Source organism: Cuculus canorus, chromosome 1 (assembly GCF_017976375.1).
Source record: "Cuculus canorus isolate bCucCan1 chromosome 1, bCucCan1.pri, whole genome shotgun sequence".
NCBI lineage: Eukaryota > Metazoa > Chordata > Aves > Cuculiformes > Cuculidae > Cuculus > Cuculus canorus.
Genome location: NC_071401.1, coordinates 50,842,614 through 50,864,298, shown reverse-complemented (window position 1 = coordinate 50,864,298; position 21,685 = coordinate 50,842,614). Strand labels below are relative to the sequence as shown.

The 21,685-nt window shown below is 46.3% G+C and overlaps 1 protein-coding gene across 1 annotated transcript in view; it reads left to right on the top strand.

Annotated features, from left to right (window-relative positions):
* Window positions 1-12,844: 12,844 nt before the first annotated feature.
* The window catches only part of CLYBL (citramalyl-CoA lyase), a 178,721-nt gene continuing 169,880 nt past the window's right edge, over window positions 12,845-21,685 (top strand). The window contains exon 1 of the mRNA XM_054088010.1: window positions 12,845-12,997. Within this exon, the coding sequence (XP_053943985.1) occupies window positions 12,915-12,997 (83 nt within the window). The 5' untranslated portion in view covers window positions 12,845-12,914. The remainder of the gene's footprint in view (window positions 12,998-21,685) is intronic.

Below are 21,685 nucleotides of genomic sequence, written 5' to 3'. Positions count from 1 at the left end.
TAGATAAAAATTGGACACTCCTTAAATGTTGCCCCATAGAGAGCTGTGCAGGGAAATCGATTCATCAAAGCTCACCAGCTTCTTTAAAGATATTCTCTCTTCCAGTTTCCCAGTGCCGATTCACCAGTTATTTAGACACAAGTGGAGTAGCTCTTTCAGAGCTGCATTGGAAGGCTGCCAAAGTTCTTTCTTTTCTTTCACACTGATTCAGGTGACGCTTTTTCAAATCGGAAGGTTTCACAGTCCCTACTGCACTACTCTGGGCATGAGCTTCGTTGCCTACTGGTACAATAGTCTTCCCTACTGCAACTCATGCTCGCTTCCAAAGCGATCCATCCCATTTGTGGATGTTCTGTGTCGACTCCATTTGCTGTGCCCTTCCACATGAGGTTTGATAAGCTGCTTACAAACCACAGTGCTGTATGTCCAGAGGCTGTACATATGTAGGAAATAGACCTGAAAACTAACAGATAATCATAGAATCATAGACTCATAGAATAATTTGGGTTGGAAGGGACCTTAAAGATCATCCAGTTCCAAACTCTCTGCGATGGGGAGGAACACCTCCCACTAGATCAGGCTGCCCGAGGCCCCATCCAACCTGGCCTTGAACACCTCCAAGGATGGGGCAGCCACAACTTCCCTGGGCAACCTGTTCCAGTGCCTCACCACCCTCATTGTGAAGAAATTCCTCTTCATATCTACTCTAAATCTGCCCTTCTCCAGTTTATACCCATTGCCCCTCGTCCTATCAGTACAAGCCTTTGTAAAATATCCCTCCCCAGCTTTCTTGTAGCCCCTTTCAGGTACTGGAAGGTCGCCATAAGGTCTCCTCAGAGCCTTCTGATACGATCAGCTGATGGATAGTCCATGTAAGAGAAGTCTCCAGCACAGGCATATTTGGAGAAGGAGTTTAAATTGCTCGATATGGAAGTGCTTGAACCTTTGCTTAGAAATATCAGGTCACTTTTGTAAAGTACAACAGGGACCTGGACTAGCAACAAAAGGTTATTTAAAAAAAAAACAAAAATCTGAAAACTGTGATTAGGAACAATTTTTTAACTCTGACTCACAGTATAATTGAAATTTGGTGCAAACACGTTCCACCATGGAAAAAAAATAGCACTGTTCGCCTTACCTTCCAGTAGACATCATATGATTTTATACATAATTTTTTTCTTTTCATGTTGGCAGTTTGCTACTGAAATTTTACTTCGCCTAGTAGGTCGACTGAAAAGAAGTGTCAGCCAGAGTTCAGCTCTCTATTATACAGAGCGAGCTCCAAAGACAGCGATCTGTGGCAGGCACACAAACAAACCCAAGGGTCTCTGCCTTTTAAACAAACCCATTTCCCTCCCCCTTCCACCCAGTAAACAGCTTCTGGCTGCAGATTTGGTCCTTTATAGAAGAGATTTTTAAGATGCCAGCTGACCTGTCCAGCAGACTGGTAATCCTCAAATCATCTGCTCGCCGTGCTCATGTGGAGATGTCACTGAAAAGGCTTGTTGACAACCTTCTGCTGCATTAAAGAGAAGTCTGTAAAACAGCCACTATCTTACTCAGTTCAACTTTACCACACGGTTGAATAAAACTTCGCCTTCAGACAAATTCAGAAAGAGTGTTGACAGAAGAAAATTGTATGAAAAAATACTTCTGGTCTCCAGTTTGCTTTGGATTGGATTAAATTGACACTGACCTGTGTAACAGCTTGTGAACTCTTTAAAAAAAAAACATATTATACAAGTTACTGTTTCAGAAATCTGAATGTCCTTCCCATGTACATTCTCATAAAATGCATTTTAAACCATCTAAATACTATATTTTCTATTAGCATGAAGTTTCAACACATTTTCATTAATACCAAATACACTTCAGTTATTCAGTTTTTACCTTCCCACACAAAGTGACAATTTTATTCTCAGGTCTTAAAAAAAACTCGTATGGCAAAAAAAAAGCAGCAATTTAGGGATCAAATATAAACTGTGATATTATCAGCATCTATGAATCTTTCAATCAATTTTTGCATTGAGTAATAAATACTAATCTCAGCTAAACTGTTTTGTTACATATACAGCACGCTCTGATCCAAAACAACTCCTTAATCCATGACTTTAATAATAGTCTATGGATTAAGGGATCTATACTGTATTCTGACACAATGTATTGAGTTCAGGTTCTATAGATTAACATTTTTGTGATCCATTTTAATGGCATACAAGCCATCACAGTATTATGGTGTCAACAGCCTGCAGATTATCTACCAGCTTTCAAAGCATCCTGCAGAAAAGCGAGTTAAATGAACCTCCACAGAGGTGAAAACACTATCAAATGTATGGGGAGATAAGACTTTGAAACAGAAGTGTAGGGTATATAAATACCAACAGGCATTTATATCTAATCAGCTATAAGATATGCAGAACGTTTCGAGTTTTGTCAAAATAACAGTGTTAAGAAGGGCAGTCTGCTTTCTCGGCCCTCTCCTCATCTGCATGTGCATCACACTTTTCTCCTAGCATCCTCATTTCCCTCTCACAGCTTGACAGTATTTCATGTAGGAAACCCATCATGATGGATTTTATTGTTTCTTTAAATAAATTTGCTCCAAATAGCTCCTTGTCTGTTATGTTTCTGCTTCTGAACTATAGCATTGCCTGCCTCTCATTAATTAAAACTGCTGGAGCACTGGCACCGGAGCCTCTCCAGCACCATGGAAGGTAGGGAAGTGTCCCCACCTTCACCTGGAACCCACACTAAATATTTAAGATTATTTTTCCCAAGCTCTGGCTGTAGTCAGGGAAAGGATGCACTCCTGCAGGCAGCAGTTCAGGAAGGAATCATCATTGCTCTGAGCTGCCCTCTTCTCTTTGAGCGTGGAAGGGGTTTAGCAGGATGAGCCGCAGCAGGTTGGAGTCAGTGTCCATACACAGCACCACATCCCTTGGGAGCAGCATCGGCACCACTCACAGGCCTTACTCCAGGGGAGAGCTCTGGGACTTCTGCTCCCCAGCATCCACTCTAGCAATCCCAAGGTAACACACACAGGGCAGAACACCTTGAACAATTCCAGTATATCAATCATCATGAAGTGACCAGCTGATGTCAGCTAACAGCCCTACTCCAGTCCATTGAAAACATCTGCTCGCTGCATAGCACCAACTAGAATGTGGGGATGCATAAGGAATGAAGAAGACAACCACTACTGAAACCACTCCACTTTTTGTAACAGATCACCTCCTCCTGCCTGGAGTACTGGCCAGCACATCTCTCTACTTCAAACCCTTCTACAAACTCTGTCTCCTAGTTGTTCCCCCCTTTTTCTTTCTTCTCCAACTTCTCCTAACCAGTGTACAGAGGTACAGGGTGTGAGCTGCTTCCCAGCATGAAAATCTTTCGACTTTCCTGAATTCCAGTGGCTCCACGCAGACACTTCTCAGTAATCTCTCACAGAGTTACACAATGGTGTGCGAACTGGAGGGCAGCAAGCATTCGATGTAATGTCCTCCTGACGTCTGAAAACAGCCCAGCCTCCCTGATATAATTTATTGAGCATTCTCTTTGATTTATGGTTGGACCTGTTCCATAGTTTCTCCTCCCTCAGCTCCTGGCCATTTTTTCCAGATGTTTCTCCCTTTTTTGACTTTCTTGTTCAACCTGTTGATGATGCGCACCAACAGCTCACCTGGGAAAGGAAGGGTTTGATTTCAAAGGAGGAGAACCAGAGCTGGACAAGCAACCTCTAAAGACCATCTCTGATGAGGAGGTTGAGATGGGCAAGGCACGTTTACTTACCCTTCCTGAGAGGCTTCCTGTGATCACGGGAGGACCCACGTGCATAAGACTGAGGATTTCCCCTGGTTCAATAGGATGGTGGCAGCAGGGAGTTTCTGCCCTCTCCAGGAGAAGGAAGCAGCTGCCTGAGCTGTGCTTTTGAGGTGGTTGAGAAAGGGAAGCTGAGGTGCTTCAGGCCCTTCAAGACTGCAAAGAGAGTTTTTTTTGACAAAATGATCCTGTCTTGATATACCAGGGCTGTTCCATCCATTTGCACCAAAATCCACTTTATACTTTACATCATGCTAAATGCATTGGTTCCAGGCAACATCCTCTACGTGTTTTCTGGCTTATTTCTTTTCTTACATCAATGCAGTTTTAGGAGAGGTTCCCCAAGATTTTCTTGTTGCTGGAAAACAGTTTCTTCTTGGGATCTCTTCCTGCTATGGGAGGAGCCAGCAGCTCCTCAGGCACAGAGCTGCATCCCTGCTTGTGGGCATGCTCTTGGTTCTGTGTGGAGCAGCAGGCCAGAAGAGTTCTCCCTGGAGATGAGTGCACCCAAAACAACCAGGAACAGTGGGCAACATTAGGCTGAGCATGTGGCCCTGGCTACCACGCACCTCACAGCCTCAGCAGCGGTGAAGGACAGGAGTCACAGAATCATAGAATCATGGAATCATAGAATGGTTTGAGTCAGAAGGGACCTTAAAGATCATCCAGTTCCAACCCCCTGCCATGGGCGGGGACACCTCCCACCAGACCAGGCTGCTCAAAGCCCCATCCAACCTGGCCTTGAACACCTCCAGCGATGGGGCATCCACAACTTCCCCGCGCAATCTGTCCCAGTGCCTCACCACTCTCATAGTGAAGAAATTCCTCCTTATGTCCTGAGAGTTCAGCTCAGCTTTCCAGACTACCGTTATGAAATACGAAGTCTCAGGCAAGGAGGTTGGCAGTACCATTAGCTCCATTTGGTGGCCTTCCTATAGACGTCCACTGCTACCTGAGAACCTCTTGGTGCATCTTGAACAGATGCTGGGGCTCAAGAAGGCTCTAAGTCCTGTGAAGTATCTGCTGCCTGGTGCAGATGTCTCATATGGGATTTAAGAGGTTACATTTAAGTGGCTGGTTTGAACTCCCCATGGATGTCACACATTTGTGTGGAGTCCAGGCATTGTTAACAGTAGCCTGTACCCAAGGAAAAGTTTGCTGTCTCTGGCTGTGTCTAGACTACCAGAATGTCCAAAGTAGTAGTATGGTTTCAAAGTGAAATCCATCACCACACTTACTGCAACCTGGGCTGATTCTCAAAGAATCTGTGAAGTTAAGGAATTGGATGCCTTTTCAAGGAAACTAAGTTAGACACTGTGTTCCAGGGCCTGCTGGGGACACCAGGGTCCAGGGTCTAGGACAGAGGTGAGCTGCACCATCATGAGGTCTCCTAACACAGATGTGCCAACAGGATGGTTGGACCTGATGATCACAGGAGCCTTTTCCAACTTTGATGATTCTTAATAATTCTATGACGTGGCTCTTGTGCCATCAGGAACCTAGAACATCCTGAAATAATTTTTGTGCTATATATGGAGTGAGTCTGCCCGTCTAATAGCCTTTGACTACTTGTCCTCAGGATTTTGCGTCTCTCCTTCTCCATCCATCTTCTTCCTGGTTCAAAATTCTTTCTCTTCCTTTCCTTGCCCTTGCTTAACCATGTATATTTTTATCACCTTTTCTATTATCTTCTTGACCCACCATCCAGGGCAAGTCAATCCCATCACTCCTCCAAAAAAGCCTGTGAGGCCCAACCAAGGTCCTTTAGGAAATGTCACTGCTGGTCACCGTGCTGTGAGGCTGAAGGTAGTTTATCCATTGCCACACGATTGATGGTGGTGCTGTGGAGTTTCTCACCTTCTGGCTGCTGCTGGGTACGAGAGGACCACATAAAACTGAAGATGGTGAAGGGAGTATTCTTCAAGAGTCAGGACACCAGCTGGGTTAGGGGCCGAGAGCTGTCCTAGCAGGTGTGCTCCTAGTGGAAGGGCTTGAAGAGATCTCCTGACGTGGGTACTCCACTGGCCCCACGGATGGCCATGTGGCAGTGTCTGGAATGGAAAACAGCCTCCCATCTGGCTCTTGCAGGAGACCTGGAGAGAGACAGCTGGCACCACAGCCTGCAAAGGGGCTCAGTCTGCCCTGCAGAAGAGGCCAGGGGTGTTCTTTGTGCTCGCAGCACTGACAGCAGCATGAGCCAGAAAGTGCGAGAGGCCTCACGTGGTCTGTGTACGTGCAGGCAGAGCTCTGCAGGAAACATGTGGAAGAAGCTTGGGCTTCTCAGGGTGCTCACGACAGGGAGCAGAGGTTTAGCACCTTGCCTTTGCATGCCTGTTCCACAAGCCTGGAAACATAAACACAGTTTGTAGGGGAAACCAAACACCGACCACTGCTAGCAGCCAGAGTCTGAATAGAAGACTGACAGTGCCTCTTAATTTTCTTTGTGCCATTAAGCTACAGTTGGAAAGTACAGGATCGGGATGTGTAAGCTGAGCAATTGCTGGGAGCTGTTTGGCAGCACAGGAGGCACTGCAGGAGAAGGCTCCCACCAAGCAAGTGGTTTCTCGGAGCTGGAAGGCAGCCAAGGCGCTCAGTGACTCCCACAAACACTTGGCCAGGTAGGAGACCAGGTCCAAAGCAGTGTGTTCACCACAGAGGTGATTTAACACTGCTGGCCAGCAAAAATGAGTGCTCATCAGAAAGAGGCATAGAAAGCTCAGCAAGTCTGGTGCCGACAGTTATTTTTTTCCCATTTTTGCACAGCGAGCCGAGGAGAATATTCCTTTGTGTTCACAGTACTAAGAAGAAGGTACATCATTCCTTGGCTGTTACAATGCTCATTTCTCTCTTGAAAATCAAAGTATAAGAGTGTTGAGAAGACACTGATGTGCAACAGCTTCAGGCAGCAACACAGGTCTTTTTTCTACTGAGACTCCACATACAGACTCCAATAAAAGATTATTTCCTTTTATCAGCACAGCTCATTAATAATTCTACAGTACTTCTGTTCTACACTGCTTCTTTCTCCCTTTGCCCTGCAAAAATACCTGCTGTAGTCACTAATCATACAATTAAGAGATCATTAAAGAATTAGAAAATTAGTGTAGAATGACAGCCATATCTTCTTCCAGAGTACTTGATTTGCTCTTTCGTAGCAACCTTATGTTTTCTACATCTTCAGAAGATACTAGACCTCCATTACAAAGGAGATGTTTGAAACACAACAACTGAAAAAAACAGTGTACATGAAATACACATTGTAGCACTGTGGCTGCTGTGATTCTCTTATTGCAATAAGAGAATGAAGACTGGTAGGCAGTTGTCTTTTTTTAGACTATTTTGCCCAGCTCGTTAAAGTTGCTAGATTATTTTCAGCAATGCAGTCTATGAATCATTTGATTTTCATGATTTGTTTTTTATCTGAGAAGTTGCAGGATCACTCTCTCTGATTAATTCCTGTGGGTAGCTATCACATGCTCAGCTGAAACATCTGTGCAGACGAGGTTTTGCAAGGAGACACAAAAACCCAATAGCACTGACAAAAGCATACTCACTACCAACCCTAGCTGAGCTCAGGGACACTTTTCTCTATGTAGTTTTCATGTACATATGGCTCCAGGGTCTTAGCCCCAGAGATACTGCTGCTGTAATAGACACATTCACATCAGTACCTGGGTGCTGAACTCTTGAGGATCAGTGGGAGCTTATAGACAACATCTGAGCATGGCTACAAATTGGAGAGGGACAGATTTAGACTAGACATAAGGAAGAATTTCTTCACAATGAGTATGGTGAGGCACTGGAACAGATGGAAGATTTTGGATACCGCATCCCTTGGGCACCCTGATCTAGTGGGAGGTGTCCCTGCCCATCGCAGGGGGGCTGGAATTAGATGATCTTTACGGTCCCTTCCAATTCAAACCATTCTATGATTCTACGATTCTATGATCTGAGCATCCTGGAAAATGTTACATTGGCTTAATCACATTCATGAAAAATAGAGCATCTTTAAAAGGCTTTCAGCTTTAAAAGGGCAAGACAGATGAACAATATTTTTCCCAGAGTACTGAAGGGAAAAGGGGGTAATGAGATTTAATTGACATCCCGGTGCTCCTACCATTTACGAGTCGAAGTGGCATAAGTCACTTGGAAATGAGAAGGCCAGGCTATCCTGGGCTTCCCGACACTGGTGTATGCAAAACCTACGCACAGCTGCTAGGGCTGACAAAAGGGTTGAACTCAATGATCTAAGAGATCTTTTCCAACCTAGTGATTCTAAGGGTGTTTGGACTCCTGATGAAACCTGCAAGCTGCTCTGCACACACTGGTGGCAGCTGATCTACTGTCACCAGAGTGTCCTGCCTTCCCCTGACACGGCAGCACTAAATGCCTTTGCTGCAAGTGAGGTCTGCAATTCAGGGAGATGGTCTGTCTGTACCCCTGCTCTCATCCTCTCCAGGGTGGCACAGGGAGCCACAGAGAGCCAGTGGTCAAGAGGGTCTGGCAGGAGCCACACATCTCTTTTTTTTTCCTACTCGCAACCAGCCACATCTCAGAAAAGTGGGGAAGGAGAGCATTTTATGCACGTCAGGGTCTTGGAGTCAAAAAGGGAGGAGTGGCTCTCAAGGAGTGGCTTAACACAGGTTCCATCTGCTGTAAGCTGATCTGCTTGCTTCAGCTTGTTTGGAAAAAGCAAGATCACCTTGTAGGATGTGAGGGATCTGGAGTCTATGGAAGATGGTACAGTGCTGAAAGGGGCAGCCGATGGATCATGGAGAGGTTTTCTGGGAAGTACTGTGGCTAACTGTTCATGAGCCACATGATGACTATGAAGCCGCAAAATCACCCACAACTTCAGGGCTTAAACTATGTGGCCCATTCTTATCATGCACCAGTGCCACCTTTGCTCTCCTGGGCCGTGGCTGAATTTCTGTAGCATCTGAGCGGGCAGCAGGCTGGCCAGGAGCACCTTACTCTCCCAGAAGAGAGGATTTGCCTGTTGCCACCTGGAAGCACAAGAACAACAAGTCCTCACACCAGCAATCCTTGCCAACCATCTACACACCTAAAAATGCTGAGACACTTTGTAATCAAATAACCCTTCCTGCCAGCTGCCTTAACCATGGGTTGGTCTTTGGTGAAGGTTAACGTGGCTTTAAAATCATAGAATCATAGAATAGTTAGGGTTGGAAGGGACCTTAAAGATCATCCAGTTCCAACCCCCTGCCATGGGCAGGGACACCTCCCACCAGACCAGGCTGCTCAAGGCCCCATCCAGCCTGGCCATGAACACTTCCAGGGATGGGGCAGCCACAACTTCTCTGGGCAACCTGTGCCAGTGCCTCACCACACTCATTGTGAAGAAATTCCTCCTTATGTCTAGTCTAAATCTGCCCCTCTCCAGTTTATACCCATTGCCCCTAGTCCTATTATTACAAGACTTTTTACAAAGTCCCTCCCCAGGTTTCTTGTAGGTCCCTTCAGGTACCGGAAAATCTTCTTTTACACCAAGGATTTGGTTGGACTTGATGATCTTAAAGGTCTTTTCCAGCCTAAATGATTCTGTGATTTACCAGAGCTAGGAGCAGACAAGAAAGGTGCCAGGAAGGAAATCCCTTGTTTCCAAGGAGGTGAGAGAGGGGCAGGAGGCAAGTCCACGCTCTCCTCCGCCACCTCCTGCCATTTCATCCCCCATGGAGAAATCACATTAGTGATGGGAAGGAGAAGGAAAAGTTTCTGCCATACACAATTCAACAGAACTATGATGAAAAGGGTTAACGTTACCACGCTGCTGGTGATTCCAGGAAATGTTTTTTGTTATCACATTATGTCAGATTCAAGTGGTATCACCCCTGACCAGCACGCAAGATTACAGAAGGAAGGGAAGTTGAGCGCAGGTCACTTTCATGCTTCAACACAGCTTTTCAAAACAGCATATTTCATTTTGCTAGGAGGGGAAACTCACAGGTGCTGACACCACTTCCCCTGGAAGGTGATGCTAAGCCAGATGGGAAAATTTCCCCACAGCCCTCTGACAAAGAAAAACAATTTTATGTCAGGGAAAGAACAAAGTTATAAGGCAAAACTCAATAATAGTAGAAAATACACAAGCTCTTCCATGAGCTGTGAGCCTGGGCTTTCCAAGAAGTGGAGGCTCTGGTTTGGGGTGATGTTTCATTATCCTTCTCCTGTTTCTATAAAAGCCGTTGAAACTCTTCCCTGGGATCTCTCTCTCGTGGCCAGACATGGGCAATGCATTCAACAGTTGTGGAAGGATAGGGATGGGAGATGACAGGACAGATATGCAGCATGTATACATGCAGATCCATGTATACCTGTCTACCTGTGTACCTGGTCCTCAGGAAATATGGCTGAAATGCCCACACTATTGAAGGAGCTTTCTGGGTTAATGCTTTGTGGACACTCCAGTACTTTTGAGACACACGGCAAGGAAAACCATGTCCTCAATCTAAATTTTGACTGAAAAAAGATGAGCAGAAGCCCTGCTGCATTTTAAGGATCTGTTCCAGTTTGAGCTAAAGCAGAATTGATTTTCTAACTTTTCAACTAAACCTCATCTGTGCCAACACAACCCTCAGTATCGGCACAGGCTGTGGGATAAAAAGATTGAGGGCAGCCCTGTGGAGAAGGACCTGGGGGTACTGGTGGATGAGAAACTGGACATAAGCCGGCAGTGTGTGCTTGCAGCCCAGAAAGCTCAATGGTATCCTGGGCTGCATTGAAAGAAGCATGGCCAGCAGGTTGAGGGAGGTGACTCTGCCCCTCTGCTCTGCTCTGCTCTGATGCGACCTCACCTGGAATACTGCATCCAGCTCTGGAGCCCTTGGCACAGGAAGGACATGGACCTGTTGGAGCAAGTCCAGAGAAGGGCCACAAAGACAATCAGAGGGCTGGAGCACTCCCCTATGAAGAGAAGCTGAGATAGTTGGGGTTGTTCAGCTCGGACAAGAGAAGATTCCGAGGACGCCCTCACTGCAGCCTTTCAGTACTTAAAGTGGGCTCATAAGAAAGATGAGGAAAAACTTTTTAACAGGGCCTTTAGCAACAGGACAAGGGGTGACTGTTTTAAACTAAACAAAGAGAGGTTTAGAATGGTTATTAGGAAGAAATTTTTTATGCTGAGGGTGGTGAGGCACTGGAACAGGTTGCCCAGAGAGGAGGTAGATGCTCCATCCCTGGAAACGTTCAAGGCCAGGTTGGATGAGTGTTAAGGGAAACAACAAAATGTGGTAAATATATCCATGTAGGACTTGGATATTATTGATAGCCGATTGCGCTAAATAGAGTTTTGTATTAAGAATACAATAAGAACAGATGTTGGAAATTGATCTCTATGACAACTACAAGAATATTGTGCAATTGTCCCATGTGCGGCCCCGTTCAGCTGAATCAACAGATTGTGTAAGAAATGTCAGAATTAGAACACAAGTATTAGATTTAATGATAACTGATGACTGAAAGGTCAATCTAGTTCTGAGCAAAGGCATAAACTAGATATACGTATAAGTTAATGGGACAGTTCGAGGTTTTTCTTTGAAGTTTAAAGGTGAATAGATGTGTCTCAAGAAAGAAGTGACTTTTATGATTGGTGGAGAAACATGAAGTGTCACTTCTGAGGGAGAACCTAAACGAGACGGCAGACATGAATTAACAAGGTACACTTCTGTGGGCTTTCGAGTTAATGAACAATAAAGAACTAGGAGCACATGGAAAAACACCAAGAACTTTTCAAAGAAAATGGCTGTCGTATAATGTTATGTCAGAATACATAAACATCTGCTTGATTTTGAGGGGGCCCTTGTCACTCACTGAGGTGATGGCCCAACTCTGAGCTGTGAACACATTAAGCCTGGAATCACCCACTATCTGGGGAAAATCTTTTAACAATGAGGCTCTGAGCAACCCGATCCAGTGGAAAGTGTCACTTGGCCAGCCAGGTGCAGGAGCTCAGCACCCCCAGGTGCCCTGGATGCCCGCACTGCCCCACAGGGGTATGCCAACACTGCACCACCATCCTCCTCCTTCTGGTGTTACATGTAACCACTGCACTTCCATCTTTCAGCTCCATCAGAGGCTGGAGCTGGAGACAGAGCAGATGAAGCAGAAGGATGGAATGGATGACCTTCAACCCAAACCATTCCACTAGACATTAGGAAGAAATTTTCCACACTGAAGGTAAGGCACTACAACAGTGAGGTGGTAGATGCTCCATCCCTGGAAAGATTCAAGGCCAGGCTGGATGAGGGTCTGAGTGCCCTGATCCACGGGGAGGTGTCCCTGTCCATGGCAGGGGGAATGGATTGGACGAATTTCATGGTCCTTTCCAACCCACACCATTCCATGATTCCATGAACTCCCACACCAGCACAGCCACCACTGTCCAGGAAAGGGGTCGGGGGATGCTGGAGGAGGTGAGGAGAACCTGACCACCCCCTGGTTTTCATAGAATTATAGAATCATAGAATAGTCAGTACTGGAAGAGACCTTAAAGACCATCTAGTTCCAAGCCCCGTGCCATGGGCAGGGACATCCCAGTAGATCAGGCTGCCTAAGGTCCCATCCAGCCCTGCCTTGAATACCTCCAGGAATGGGGCAGCCACAACTTCTCTGGGCAACCTCTTCCAGCCCCTCATCACTCTCATGGTGAAAAAATTCTTCCTCATGTCTAGTCTAAATCTGCCTCTCTCCAGGTTATACCCATTGCCCTTCATCCTGTCCCCACAAGCCTTTATGAATAACCCCTCTCCAGCTTTCCTGTAGCCCCTTCAGGTATTGGAAGGTCCCCTGGGCCTTCTCGTCTCTTATTTTCGCCCTGGCTGAGGTCAATGCGACCTCCCCTTACCCCCCCGCCGCGACTCCCCCTGCCCCGGGAGCTACCCTGGCCCCGCCCCTGATGACGTACGCGCTTGCCCCGCCCCGCGGAGCGTGAGCGGCTCGGGGGCCACGTGGGGGGCGTGGCCCTCCTCCTTCCCCCCGCCTCCCGACCAATCAGCGCCACGGGAAGGAGGAGCGGGAAAAAACACTCCCCCGCCTCCTGCCAATGGGGCGAGGGCTGGGCGGGGCCGAGGCGGAGGATGATGAGATTGCCGATGATGATGGCGGCGGGGCCCGCGTGGATCCTCTCGCGGGCCGGGCTGCGGCTGCGGAGGCGGAGACTGTGAGTGACGCGCGGAGCCGCGCGCGCGCGAGGGGGCGTGGCCAGCGGACCCCAACCCGCGGGAAGGCGCGCGCGCGCGCTCCAGGGGGCGTGGCCAGCGGACCCCAGGCACCGCTCCTCCCTCCTTCTTCCCCCCCCCCCCGCCACGCGAGAGTCGCGCCCGGGAGGCGTGGCCAGAGGGAAGGGGTGGGCGGCTCCCCCCGCCCGCTTAGGGGAGAGGGGCCCGAGGGGGGCCGCTGCTTCGTCTGCGGATCGAGGGGAGCAGCAGGAGGGGCGTTGTGTGTGTCGTCTGGTTCTGGAATGTGCAACATAAGAAGGATATGGAGCTCTCGGAACGGGTCCAGAGGAGGGCTACAAGGATGATCGGAGGGCTGGAGCACTTTCCCTACAAGGACAGGCTGAGAGAGTTGGGGTTGTTCAGCCTGGAGAAGAGAAGGCTCCAGGGAGACCTTATAGCGACCTTCCAGTACCTGAAGGGGCTACAAGAAATCTGGGGAGGGACTGTTCACAAAGGCTTGTAGTGATAGGACGAGAGGCAATGGGTATAAACTGCAGAGGGGCAGATTCAGACATAAGGAAGGATTTCTTCCCCATGAGAGTGGTTGAGGCACTGGCACAGGTTGCCCAGGGAAGCTGGAGCTGCCCCATCCCTGGAGGTGTTCAAGGCCAAGTTGGATGGGGCTTTGAGCAGCCTGATCCAGTGCATGATGTCCCTGCCTGTGGCAGGGAGGTTAGAATGACATGATCTTTAAGGTCCCTTCCAACCCAAACCACTCTTTGATTCTATGGTCGTAATCTCCTTTGTGATATTTGTACCCAGATGGGCTGCGTACAGCCAAGAAAAAGATGGGCAACCTCAGCAGAGCGGCTTACATAACATCCCAATCTGCAGCATGCTGGATTTGCAGATGTGTGCATTTGTTTTTGGAGACACATACACAATATACCTTGTCCAGTGCACTGAGATGCGCTAACTGCACATGCTCCATACATAAAAGCACTGCTAAACCAGCAGCTTTCAAATGCAGCAAGGTGGTCTGACTTGCCCAAAACAAAGAAAAAACACTGGTATGTTTTTTACTTCTTTGCAAAAGGATTCCTTGGTTAGAAGCCCAAACTCTGGGCTGGTGGCAGAGACCTAACCCTAACCCTGGGGACACGTGGGGTTGGAACTGGATGATCTTTAAGGTCTCTCCCAACCCAAACCACTCTATGATTCCATGAACATCTTGAGGGTGAGCCCTGGGCCATCTTTCCCCAGACACTTCATTCCCTCCCCACTCATGGGTACTGGCCACATCCAGGCCCTAGAGGGACATGGGAAGAGAAATCAATTTCCTCCAGTTGGTACGAAACTGTCCTTTCCTGGTTTTCCATTCTGGCACCTCTCTTGCCCGAGGAGAACACTAGGTCCGTCCTGTCCCTGTTGGAGCCTCCCATCCAGTGTGCTTTGCCCTGCTCCATCTCCTGCAGAAAATCTGGGGCAGGAGGAAGTGGACCCACACCTCCAACTTTCCCATGTTTAGAGGAATACCATGCGTGCTCCTCTGCTGATAAACCAGCCTGGATGGAGCCGAGTGGCAGAGCCAAGCCCAGGTCATGGTGTGGGCAGAAGTGGTGTTGTTAGCAGTCATAAAATCATAAGATTCATTGAGGGTGGAAAAAGACCTGTAAGGTCATCTAGTCCAGCCATCAGCCCAACGCTACCATGCCTACTAAACCATGTTCCAAAGTGCTATATCTACATGCTTTTTTGAACACCTCCAGGGATGGAGACTCCACCATCTTCCCAGGTGGACAGTTCCAATGCTTCACCACTTTTGGGGTAAAGAATTTTTTCCTAATATCCAGTCTAAAGCTCCCCTGGTGCAACTTGAGGCCATTTCCTCTTGTCCTATCGCTTGTTACTTGGGAGAAGAGACCAACACCCACCTCATCATCCCTCAGCCTGGGCTTGGGGAGGCCTTGGGAGTCCAGGGGGGTGGTGTTTCCTGGGGGAGGTGAGGGAGGGTTATGTAAGCAACATATATCCACTTGTAAAGGGAGTGAGATCACCAAGTGCTTTCCTGCAGGTGGCCAAATTGCTGCCAGGGAATGGGCTTTGGGCAGGATGACAGTTCCGTTGTAAATACTCAATCCCCATGCAGGTCACTTTGCAGAATCAGGCTCTGTGTGACATAGGCCATATAGGATGAGGGCTCCGCTACACCTTTTTCCTGGAGATCTGTGTGGTTTTCATGCCCAGCTTTCTGCCCACGGATGCCTGCTTATATATTACCTGTGGGCAGAGACTGACTTCTGCCAGAGTGATTAATGGTTGGTTCTGTGCTGGTTTAGAGGAGGTTTTCAACAGCACATCTTGAGGCAGAGCAGGTTTTTTAGTACTGATATTAGGCAGGCAATCAAGTGTTAATTCATTTTAATATTTAAAGCTTTGAATTCTTGAATTCTTGCGTCCTCTGCTGAGACCATGATACTGTAAATATTTTATAGTCAAGTGACAAAGCAGTGTGCAGTCGTTACAGCTGTGACATAGATGTTACTGTGGACACAATACTGGTGATGGCGTTCTTGGGGAGCACCAGGGACAGCTGAACTGTTTTGTGCTATGCTAGAGGCAGTGTGATGAGTCCATAAAGTCCACATCAGTCCTTCTTGCCCACAGTAACACTGTCGTGCACAGAACCCATAGTCATTTTCTCAGCCTGCCTCCTTCAGCTTCAGCCTGTGTCTGGAGAAGGTGCATGCATGTATGTGCCTTTTTTCTTTTGCCTTCTCCCCCGCCCCCCATATTGATTCAGAATCATAAATGTTATGCCTTGCTATTTCTGATCATGAGGAATTTTGAATATTCATAGTGAAGAGAAGCATGATCATCTGTTTACCCTCAGCCAGCAAAGTGCATGTGTGTTTCATGCGTGCACAAGAGTTTTTTTCACTTGTATTTATTTACATGACGTATTCCAGGCAGATCTATACCCACATGCCTATACTAAATCAATTAAAAGCAGCATCATTAAGCTCACATCTCAGCAGAATGCTGCAGAGTATGAAAAATATCATGTATTCCACCCTGGTATTGCATCCAGAGCATGGAATATATAAAGTGCATCGTGCCAAAGGTGCAGACACCAGCATGCCTGCTAGGAACAAAGGAGCCTGAGAAGAGTAATAAACCTTTGTCAGGTCTTGTTCAGAGTCTGTGCCTGTGCCATCTAAAACTTATAGCATTGGGAGTTGCATCTCTCATCTCTGATTGCTGTCTTCCCTCCTAGGAATCCACTGCCGCTCTGTCTTGTGTTTCACACTGCAAATTGGTGTCTACTTGGCAAATTAGTGATGATGTTGGTTTTCATGAATTGGACACTGGAGGGTGCTAATGCAATGAGAGCTGAAATTGTTCTAGCAATTTAAAGGTTCCCCTTTGTTAGTTGTGAAATATTTTTATTGTGTTGCAACGTTTACATGGAAAGACATGAACCGTGGTCCTTGCCAGTAGCTGATCCTGCTCAATGTGTGTAGAGCTATAACCAAGAATACCAGTAAAGTGTTATGTCTCTGAAGGATTTCTTTCCTGAACCTTTATAAAAAAAAAAAAAAAATCACTCATTTTACGTTCTACACATTTTTAAGTATGTCTTTTGAGATTATGGCCTTGGGGTGAAATTTATTTGAACGTGTGACTTTCTAGTGATAAAAACACTTTATCTGCAGAACTGTTCAGCCATATCTGCAGAATCTGCTTTTCTACAAGGTCATTTTGGTTCACCTAAAGTAACGTTTGTCACATTGTCGGCGAGTTGAGAACCTGATAGCGGCTCACACCACACTCTCTGGGGATGGACCTGATGGAACCTCAGTTTACCTTGTAGTCACCATCACGGGCCACATGTGCTGGAGTGTACAGGGTGGGGCCTTTCATCAGCTGCCGCTGCTAGGTTAGGCAAAGCACGTTACAAAGTTCAGCCTTATCTCTGGTTTCAAATTCACTCAAACACTTTTGGCAGGTTAAATTTACGCTGGCAAGTCTCACACCAAAGGAAGCATTACCTGTCCACCTTACTCTAGCTCTCTGCTTAACCGGGTCTCCACTCTCCTCTGCCCTTGGCAGAAAGACACGAGACTGACATAAGCTCCCCGTTGTGTGCTCTGGCAATTCCATACTCAACATTAAGGACTGTGAAACTACTGCCTGAGCCAGTTCTCATCCTGGCAGCAGCAGAGGTACGATGCCAGCTAATTAATGCTAATGAGAGACAGGGTGCAAAGCTGAGTGTGTCCAGCTAATCACCGCTGGCACCTTGACTAGTCTGCTTAAAGCTAACGCAGTTCTGGATGGTCCTGCTGGATCTTGTACCTGCTTTTGTGGATCCAATGAAAGCTGGGTTCATAAAGCACATGAGCAAAACAGAATTGGGAACAAATATGCTTTTGTCAGAATCCTTTCTTGATAGTTACAAGAGGCAAACAGATTACTGTCCTGTTCCCTTTCGCAAGTGAATTGGTCTGTCCCCTCCTGGAAGACATTGTTACTTTGCTGTACAGCTCAGGTTTTTTCTCTCCCAGGTCATAGAATCATAGAATAGTTAGGGTTGGAAGGGACCTTAAAGATCATGTAGTTCCAACCCCCCTGCCATGGGCAGGGACATCCCACTAGATCAGGCTGCCCAAGGCCCCATCCAACCTGGCCTTGAACACCTCCAGGGATGGGGCAGCCACAGCTTCCCTGGGCAACCTGTGCCAGTGCCTCATCACTCTCATTGTGAAGAAATTCCTCCTTGTGTCTAGTCTAAATCTGCCCCTTTCCAGTCTATTCCCATTGTCCCTTGTCCTGTCATTACAAGGAGAAGGAGGCCATGGGTAAAGAAACCAGAATGTGTTGCTGTCCTGTTCTGGCATCAGTTGAGATGTGCTGCTCACCTCACAAACAGATGCATGTCTGGTTTTGCAGCAAAGCTGCTTGGCACTTTGTTGGAAATGGCAGAAACGTAGTGAGCTGAAGGTTTACACTTCCACTGCAAAAAGAGTTTTTGCAGCTAATAGGGTCATAGGGGGATGTGAACAGAAAAGCTTTTAAATCATTTTAATAACTAGCGGTACTGAAGACAGTCTGCTTAAGAGGAGATAATTTAGTCTAAGCACAAGAAAAAAAGGTGTGGTTGGCCATATATTCATCTCGTTCACCAGCTTTTAAGAGAAGAAGGCTTCTTCCATTGCATCTCTGTGCTTAGGAGCAGGGAGACGGGGTACACCTCCTGGCATCATTTCAAGAACCGACATGCTAGCTGTGGTGCCAAAAGGATTTGCAGTTGTGCATTTTATGTAGGCGTTGTCCTAATTTATCCCAGGAGACCTTTCTGTGGGAAGGAGGGTTAATGGACCTGCTTGATCGCGTTGAGTTTAAATGCCACCAGCTGCGGGATGCTGTCTGGAGGCCCAATGCCACCCCTGCTCCGTGGTCCTGTACTAGGAAGAAGCACGCCTGTTCCCACAGGGAATGCTCAGTGCATTCCAGCACTGAGCCTTCATACACCTGTGCAGCCTTTCTTGGCTACTCGTACAGACCGGGTGCGTGGGCTCCTCGGGGAGATTAGGCTGCTGTACTCTTCTCTTAAGCCTCATTAGGAGTCATTCTGGCAGGTAAAAGCCCCTTGATGCTGAGGGCTTTGTAGGATTTCTGCTGGTGAATTTGTACTCTTTTGAAACCCAGGTGTGGTGTTTGCTCCTGTCCCCTGCGTATCAGCCCTTTCCTGACCTTCAGGTGCTCTCCCAGTGGTGGCCTCTCCTGGAGCCCTTTCTCATGCCTTCCTGAGCTCTGAGCCTCCTTATTTATAGAGGAGAAATACTGGATTCATCCTTATTTTGTAAGTTGAACTGCCTTCAGAGGTGTTTCTCCAGCCACTGCACTTTGCACGCTTCTTCCTTCCACCCTGTGAGGCTGTGGAGCATAGCGAGTCTGCAGAACTTTGACTGCAAGTGGGTCTGGAGGTCAGCTGTGTGATTACTGAGCCTCTGGGTGTTGAACAAGTCCCCTTAAAGTCCCCTTATTTTTGCTTTGATACTATATTTAACTCTCAAATCTCCCTTTGCCCTTTAAATCTCCTAGCATCACTGGTATAAATAGAATTTGCCCATCCCTCTGAAAAGGGCATCACTGCGTCTGCCTGCTTTGCCTTTTCCACCCCTTTGCGGGCCGGTGTTTATACGTTGTTGCAGTGGCCAAACCCACTTCCTTCTCTGCCATTTTAATTAAAAATGGTTGGCATCAGGGGCTCTGCAGCGATGAAAGGGGCATGATGAAACTTTGAAGAATTTGGGACATAAAGTTGATCTCTAAATTTTAATGTACTCATTGCACTTCAACAGTTGATACATTTTATTATTGAGCTTTCAGGTGACCTAATTTTCCTTAGTACTGTACATTTAGCTTTATACATCTGCACCTAATTTGTAAAAAAAGGACTTAATGAGAAACTTCAAACAGTTTAAATGTCAATTACAAAGAAAGCGAGGTTTTAAAGTTCCAGTAATCTGTCCATATTGGTCATCGAAACATGATCCCAGGTGGATGTTAATTCAAGACAGATGGCATTCCAAAGGCACAATTACAAAGAGCTTATATATTTTCAACACTAACAAGCTGTCATGCTATGTTGTAGCTACACTTCCAATACTGTATAACCACAATTGCCGCTTTATCTGCTGTGGACTTGGTAATAAAGGGGTTTGATTCCCCACTTTTGATATTGTCGGTGGGATTTTTAGGGGGAAAGTTGAGTTAGCTGCTGTGAATGTCTTTCATTTGCTCAATCTGTTGGAGGTGGTGTTTGTTTTTATTTATTTTTTTTTTTAAGTTGGCTAAATGCTCTTCAAAGAAAGCAAGGGAAAAATTGAATACGGACATAACAAGAATAGCGTATCACAGACATTTCTATTTCCCAGCAACATTAATTAACTTTAGTCATATCAACTGGTAGGCAGGAACTACGATGATTCATTGAAACCCCTGACATCCTGGATGTTGTCAGTTAAAAAGTCATCTGAAAGCCTTTGGAGTAACACGCATGCTACTTGGAAGACTGAAGTCCAGGAGGTGGATAGTGACCTGATATGCGATGGTGTAAATGGGCAGCAGCTCAGCTGCAGCCAGGCAGGAGTGCTACACTGCGTACAAAAGGCAGTTTGAATTATTTCATAGAACCATGGAATCATTAAGGTTGGAAAAGACCTCTAAGATCATCAACTGTCAGTCCAACACCTCTATGACCTACTAAACCATGTCTCGATGGCGACATGTAGGTTTCTGAAAGACTTCTTAGGGCCAGAGGCAGGGGGCCTGGATAAAGCAGGGTCAAGGTGGGACTTCCATTAGACTGAAACATCAGGACGTGGTAGATAGCAAGGTTTGCTGTAGAAGAATGATGCTTGATATCTAGTTAGTAGCTGTGATGGGCAGAGATGTGCCTAGCTGAATGATGGAAGATAATTTGGTATAATTTCCACTGATTTTTTGTTTGTTTGTTTCTTGCAACCAAGTCATGAAAAGTCAAGACTTGTACCACTATGACTAGACAGTGTTTTGATAGGCTTTCAAAATTCTGTGCTGTTAGAACCAGGATTAATAATGCTCCCCAGGAAGGTTTTTAAGCTCTTGTGGGCACATGTAGCCTCTAAAGAGGTACTGAGAATGAAGGACTTATATTTCTGCTAAATTATCTGCCTTTCACTGGAGAGTGGAGAACAGAGCAGAGAGGCTAACATGCTTCATCCTTGGAAGGCGAGAATTAAGTGGTGAGGTTGTGCTCTTTCATTTTTGTTTTTCATTAATGAATGTTGTAAATGTGGTTTTTTGCAAGCGTCTTACTCGCCTTCCTTTTTGGAGGAGATGCAAGTGCTATTTGAAATATGCAGCTCGCCAACAAGCGAATTGGACTCCTGAGCCACGCTTGAAACAAAATGCCAATTTTACCTACAGTTTTACTAGGTTTCCTGGTTTATGCAGTGGCATTTGAATGGCCTCTAGTAATTGTTTTTAGCAGGAAAAAAAATTCAAACAAAAATGAAAAACACAACCCAAAGCTCATTAGCACTGTATTTGGCATGCTATGAATCGTTACATCTTTATATAAATGCAGAAGTAATTTGTAACAAACAAAATCCTTTATTTTTTTGGAAAGACTTTCCTTTGAATTTGTGTTCTGACTGCTGAGGTGCAGTCTGTTTTCCAAATGTTGGATGCTGTTACTGGAGTAGAGGAGGAACCAATTCATGTTTTAATTAAGTATTATATATAATTCTTGAGTGTCAGATATGCTTAGTGGTGATAAGTGAGTAAAATTAGATGGGAAACAAAAGACAATAAATAAATGGTTAGATAGGGTTTTTTTTTAACCTAAATATTTTTAACCTAAATTCGATGCTAGTGTGTGTTGCTCTCAAGTGGTTTCCCCTTGGATTTTTTCATTGCTTGTCGGGGTAGCATACTGCAGTCTTTTTATTTAGATCAGGCTTCGCTTTGAGAGTTAACTAATTGTTCAAGCCCAAGTGAGAAGCTTTCTTGCACCTGGAAAATTAGGAGAGCAAAAGCAAGAGACACGTCCGCATCCTTTCCCTGGTGGTTCTTCACCTGTGAATTTGAACTGCAGTGGTAATAAAAGTTTTGTGGACCTCATTTTATGTGAGATCATT